Source organism: Saccopteryx leptura, chromosome 7 (assembly GCF_036850995.1).
Source record: "Saccopteryx leptura isolate mSacLep1 chromosome 7, mSacLep1_pri_phased_curated, whole genome shotgun sequence".
In the NCBI taxonomy this organism is placed as follows: Eukaryota; Metazoa; Chordata; class Mammalia; order Chiroptera; family Emballonuridae; genus Saccopteryx; species Saccopteryx leptura.
Window position 1 is genome coordinate 47,398,064 of NC_089509.1, and position 6,888 is coordinate 47,404,951.

At 33.0% G+C, this 6,888-nt stretch overlaps 1 protein-coding gene across 6 annotated transcripts in view; it reads left to right on the top strand.

The window, feature by feature from the left end:
• Positions 1–3,167, top strand: part of SLC4A10 (solute carrier family 4 member 10) — a 317,469-nt gene extending 314,302 nt beyond the window's left edge. For all 6 annotated transcript variants that reach the window (XM_066344965.1, XM_066344966.1, XM_066344963.1 and 3 more), the window contains one exon: positions 220–3,167. In XM_066344965.1, the coding sequence (XP_066201062.1) occupies positions 220–286 (67 nt within the window). In that variant the 3' untranslated portion in view covers positions 287–3,167. The remainder of the gene's footprint in view (positions 1–219) is intronic.
• Positions 3,168–6,888: the final 3,721 nt, after the last annotated feature.

The following is a 6,888-nucleotide window of genomic DNA, read 5'->3' on the forward strand; positions in this document are numbered from 1 at the left end:
CTTTTTAATTTTCCCCATTCTGCAGCTTGGTTTCTATCTCACTAAGTACAGAGGATTTTTAATTGTTGCTCTCTATCTATGTATGCTTTGCAGCATGAAAGAGCAATGCCTGAGCACCCATGCGGTGCTTTGGGGTTGATGGGTTTTGTGTCTGAACAAGCAGATCTTAGGTAGCCATTCTGGACTGCAGTAATAAATTTCTCCTTTTCCTCCCTGTAGCAATGAAAGCCGAAAAGAGAAGAAAGCTGACTCACAGCAAGGTGTTGACAGGGAGACTTGTCTATAACTTGATCTTCAATTTATTTTTTACAAATATATGAGAAGAGTGCCACAATTATGAATAAAACTGCTTTTATCATGTATTGTAAATTCTGTCTCTCATCCCAAATCCACCTTCATACTGTAAGTAGTGCAATACTTGTTTCATTTCTGTGTTTAAACTTCTGAGCAGTGAGACACCCTCCTGAGCATACACAGTAGCTAATGCAAGAGCCTCTGCACTCCTAGCTGTATATTAGGCGTTTGTAAACACTGGATTCTCATTGTCAGTTTTACGAGAGCAATAGCTTTCTTAAAGAGATAAGTCATATTTACCTAGTTTGTATTTTCCTATTGTAGTGACCTGAAAATACTTGGTAGATTCATGGAGAAGAATTTTGAAAGGTAGTCTTACTTCTTATTTTTTATAGCTTTGCATTAGTGACTTATTTCAGAAGACCCAAATCAAAGATTTAGTTAGAAAACATTTTTTAATAATTAAATTTATGCATTTTCTTGATTTAATATGATACATTTAATACTTAAGAATTTACATGTAACTAAAACCTAAATTTGAAAAAATATATAGAAACCTATTCACAACTTCTTTTAAAGGATCAGACACCAATACAAAGAGTCAAGTAGAATTTGCTTAAAATTCAAGTTGTAATTACATGATCAAATAAACTTGGCTTGCATGAAATGCTTTAGAAAACCTTTGTAAGTTTTATGAGATTTAAAAAAAAACTCTTTATCAGAAATAAACTGTTAAATTTCTCTCCCATTGACAACAAATATTTTCCAAATAACCCTCTTACATGCATATCATGGAATACCAATGCTGAGTCATTGCACAAGAAATTCTACTCCTGTACAGTTATTCTGCTGCTAAAGGTCATGTGATGCTTGTGTTGCCTCTGAATCATGTTCTAATGTTAGACTGACATCTCCAGATAAAAATTTTTTTCTGAAAAGCTCTTTTCTACTTTTTAATTAAATGCATGTTGTAGAAAAATAATCTTTTAAATGAAATTTTTGATTTCTGTTTGAGAAGCTTCTGTAGATATTTCAGTTCATATGAAATCATCTTTACTAAGCTTATACAAGAGGAAGAAAAGTTAAGAAATTTTGAGCATTACCTAAAATACAGTGTTTCTTTCACTTCAGGTAAATACAAAGTTAATAAAGACTAAATCTCATAGTATTCTTGTGTCCTAAAAATGACCAGTGATCTCAACCTCATAATATTCAGTGTCTAATCTGATAATTGTCCAGGGCCCTGTTGCTTTTCTAAACTATTAATTTTATATTTTGTGTATAAGTGAACATGAAAAGTGAAAAAATGCTCTTGAGATTAAGGTTATGAGGGAAATACAACAATAACAAAGCCTTCATTACAGTCAACATTTTGATACCTTCTGAGAAATTCCCCTCACAATCTTTTAAGGAGCCATTTCTTTTATGGAACATAAGCCTAAATATATATATATATATATATATATATATATATATATATATATATATATGATGAATATGCAGTTAAAAAAGTCTGTGTTTATAAATGCTAAGGAAAAAATACAGAAATTTCCATTCTAAATATGTTGCCTTTGTGTATTTTATAATACAGATACTATGTTGTAAACATTCCCATTGTTTTATGATTTAGACTAGCTGTACAGCCAGTCAGTCCCATATGCAGCCACTCAGTGTTTTAATATATTAATAACTGTTCTGCTAAAAATAATCATAGTGAGTTAAAACTTTCACATGATCACTTATTTGAATAAGCAATCTATCCAATGAAATTCTGTATTTCTGAGTATTTTTATAGCCATTTTGTTCTTGTGTGAATTTTAATGATATCCCTATGTTAATCCTAATATTTTGAAATTATAAGAAATATAAGAGTAATGTAGCATATATATTTCCTTCTGATTTCAGATTCCAGGTCAAAATTAGTGAATATTTTGAATGTAACTTATTGCAAAGTTTAAGTAATGTGTACCTGTGACTAGGATATTGTGTTTTTCACAAATAAGAAATGTTATGTGGAAATAAATATTTATCCTAACTAATTTTCTTGCACATTTTAAATTGTGATGCAAATGTCTTGTCCTTTTCTCCCTCGTTGTGTTAATCAGTAGATCAATGAGAAACATTTTGATTGTTTGAATATAATATTTAAATTAGACACACCTGATGTAAAGAAAACTTGGTGAAGTAGACATTTCAAGAGTATGAATACAATTTAAATTTTATAAATGGAGTATTTTAAGAGCTATATTAGAGCATATGTCTTCATTTTCCTAGAGAGCACTAACTCGGGTTCATAGCGTTGCTCCCATGACCGGTGAAAGCTTCTAAGGTCGTTAGCAGGATTTCTCATTTAGAAAATGGCCCAGTGTTTCTAAAATTCATCTCCTCCCTGTTTGTTACCATAGACCAGGTGAGATAGTTATTCTTTTGTGGTCATCTAGCAGTCTCTTATGGAAATAATGGCATTCAGAACTTGAACATAACTCAGACGAACAGCTGCTTCATTGGGGCCCAGACTGAGGTTGCACCTTGCTCCATATTCTGCCACTTTCTGTTGACATAACCAGTCAGCCATTGTGTTTAACATAAAGGGGACTCCCAGCATCACAACTTTTTTTTTAAGGTTTATTATAAAGGACAGAAGACTACACCGGTTAAAAACTGTGCTTCTTTGCTTGTCCTTACCAATGGCTCTTCTGATGGCACTGGTGTAAACCCAGAGTGTTACTGTGGTTTCCTGAGCTGACCCACTTTTTCTTCACGCACATGCAGTACCGTTGCCCCAACGTGCAAGGTGATTTATTTTCCTCAAGAAACAAGATGCTGCATTTATTTGTTTGTTTATTTATATTAAAGATGCTGTATTTATTTAAAAAAAAAGAACTCTAACATTACAAGTTAATATTTTTCTCTTGACTTGTGAGTTTACTTTGTAATTGTCACCATTTAACAGCCTTTGATATTGGGAAGGTTTTTCCTAAATACACTGTATAATCTGAATATCTCCTTGATGTAGTTTATTTACTTACCACTTAATAATTCTATAATACATCACCTGTATATTGTATTGTGTGTTCATCACACCCAGGCAAGTCCCCTCCATCACCATTTATTCCCCCTGTTACCCTCTTCTACCTCCCCCAGCCCCTTTCCCTCTGGTAACATTGTAATCATTATACTGCTGTCTGTGTCTATGAGCTTGGTTTTCTTTTCTTTTCTTTTTTTTTTTTTTGCTTAATCCCTTCAACTTTTTTACCCAGCAACCAATCCCTTCCCCTCTGACAGTTGTCAGTTTGTTCTCTGAGTCTGTTTCTATTTTGTTTGTTAGCTTATTTTGTTCATTAGATTCCACATATAAGAGAAATCATATATAAATACTTGTCTTTCTCTGACTGGCTTATTTCACTTAACATAATACTCTACAGGTGCATCCATGCTGTCCAAAAAGATTTTCTTCTTTTTTAAGGCTAAGTAGTATTCTATTGTGTACATATACCACAGCTATTTTATCCACACACCTAATGATGGGAGCATGGGCTCCTTCCTGGGTCTTGGTTATTGTAATTAATGCTGCAATAAACATAGGGGTGCACATATGCTTTTGAATTAGTGTTTTGGGGTTTTATGGATGCATTCCCAGAAATAAAATTGCTGGGTCATAAGGCAGTTCCATTTTTAATTTTTTGAGGTAACTTCATAGTGATTTCCACAGTGGCTGCACCAATCTGCATTTTCAACAGTGCCCAAGTGTTCCCTTTTTTCCACCTCTCCAACACTTATTGTTTGTTGATTTACTGATGATAGACATTCTGACAGGTGTAAGTGAAATCTCATTGTGGTTTTTATATGCATTCCTGTGATAACTAGTGATGTTGAACATCTTTTCAGAAGCCTATTGGTCATCTATATGTCCTCTTTGGAGAAGTGTCTATTCAGGTCCTTTGCCCATTTCTTAATTGGATTCTTTGTGGAGATTTTTTTGGTTTTGAGTTTCACGATTTCCTTATAAATTTTGGATATAAAGCCCTTATCTGATATATGGCAAATACATTCTCCCATTCAGTGAGTTGTCTTTTCATTTTGTTGATTGTTTCCTTTACTGTGCAAAAACTTTTTTATTTTTATATAGTCCCATTTGTTTATTTTTTTCTTTTGTTTCCTTTGCCTGAGGTGATATATTAGAAAAATTATTTCTATGAGAAATGTTTGAGATTTTACTGCCTATGTTTTCTTCCAGGAATTTTAATGGTTCCAAATCTAATATTTAAGTCTTTAATCCATTTTGAGTTTACTGTTGTATATAGTATAAGAAGGGGTGGTCTAGTTTCATTTTCTTGCATGTGTCTGTCCAATTTTCCAACAACATTTATTGAATAGACTGTCTTTACCCCATTGTATGTTTTTTTACCTCCTTTGTCAAATATTAATTGACTATAAGAGTATGGGTTTATTTCTGGGTTCTCTACTCTGTCCCATTAATCTGTATGTCTGTTCTTATGCCAGTACCATGCTGTTTTGATAACTATGGCCTTGTATTATAGTTTGTGATCAAGTATTATCATATCTCCAATTTCGCAATCCTTTCTCAAGATTGCTATGGCTTTTTGAGGTCTTTTATGATTCCATATAAATTTTTTGAATATTTGATCTACTTCTGTGAAATATGCCATTGGTGTCTTGATAAGTATTGTATTGAATCTATAGATTACTTTGGGTAGTATGAATATTTTAATGATGTCATTTCTTTTTATCTATGAACATGATATATGCTTCTGTTTATTTGTATCTTCTTCAAATTCCCTTTTCAGTGTTTTATCATTTTCCAAATATAGGTATTTTATACTTTTGGTTAATTTATTTCTAGGTATTTTATTCTTTTTGAAGCAATTGGAATTAGAATTGTTTCCTTAGTTTTCCTGTTTGATAATTTATTATTGGTGTATAAAAATGCAACTGATTTCTGGATATTTATTTATTTGCTACTTTACTGAATTTATCAGTTCTAGTAGTTTTGTTGGAATCTTTAGCGTTCTCCGTATACACTATCATGTCTTCTGCAAATAATGATAATTTTACTTCTTCCTTTCTAATCGTGATACCTTTTATTTCTTCTTGTTGTCTGATTGATATTTGCTAATATGTTGTTGAGAATTTTAGCATCTATGTTCATCAGGAATATTGGCCTATAATTGTCTTTCTTTGTAGTGTCTTTATCTGGTTTTGGAATTAGAATAATCCTGCCTTGTAAAATGAGCTTGGAACTATTTCCTCCTTTTGAATTTCTGAAGTGTTAGTTCTTTGAATATTTGACAAAATTCACCAGTGAAGCCAACCAGTCCAGGACTATTGTTTGTTTGGAGTTTTTGGATTACTGCTTCAGTTTCATTAGCTGTTGTAACTGATCTATTTAGGATTTCTGATTTCTCCTGATTCAGTTGTGGAAGAATTGCATATTTCTAAAGATTTATCCATTTCTTCCAGGATAGCCTATAGTTTTAATGGCATATAGTTTTAGGTAATATTATCTTACCATCTTTTATATTTCTTTCTTATCAGTTGTTACTTCACCTATTTTATTTTTATTTTTATTTGTCTGTGATTTCTCTCTTTTTTTCTTAATATATCTGCTTAAAAGATTGTCAGTCTTATTTATCTTTTCAAAGAACCATTTCTTCATTTTATTGATCGTTTGTATTGTTTTCTAGACTCTATTTTATTTATCTGCTCTAGTCTTTATTCCTTTCTTTCTCCTACTCACTTTGGGTTTTATTTGTTGTTCTCTTTCAAGTTCCTTTAAGTGTAAAGTTAGATTGTTTATTTAAGAGTTTTCTTGTTTCTTGAGATAAGTCTGCTTTCTCTGAGTCCATAGATTTTGGGTTGTTGTGTTCTCATTTTCATTTGTATGAAGGTATCTTTTGATTTTTTTCTTGACCTCATTGTTAACCCATTCATTGTTTAGTAACTTGTCATTAAGCCTCCATGTCTTTATGTGGTTTTTGTTTTTTTCTTGTGATTGATTTCTAGTTTTATACCATTATGGTCAGAGAAGATGCATTATAGAATTTCAATCTTCTTAAATTTATTGAGACTGTTTTGTGTCTTTACATGTGGTCTATCTTAGAATATGTTCTATGTGCACTCAAAAAAAGTGTATATGGCCCTGGCTGGTTGGCTCAGCTGTAGAGCATTGGCCTGGTGTGTAGAAGTCCTGGGTTTGATTCCTGGTCAGGGCACACAGGAGAAGCAACTGTCTGCTTCTCCACCCTTCCCCTTCCTCCTTCTCTTCCTCTCTCTTCCCTTCCCACAGCCATGACTCGAATGGTTCAAGCAAGTTGGCCCTGGATGCTGAGAATAGCTCCATGTCTTCACCTCAGGTGCTAAAATGGCTGTTGCCAAGAGACAGAGCAGCAGCCCCAGAGGGTCAGAGCATTGCCATGGTAGGGGGGTGGCCAGGTGGATCCTGATTGGGGCACACGTGAGAGTCTGTCTCTGCCTCTTAGTTAATATATAAAAAAAGAGTGTATATTCTGATGTTTTGAGGTGAAATGCTCTGAAGATATCAATTAATCCAGCTGATCTTGTGTGTCATTTCAC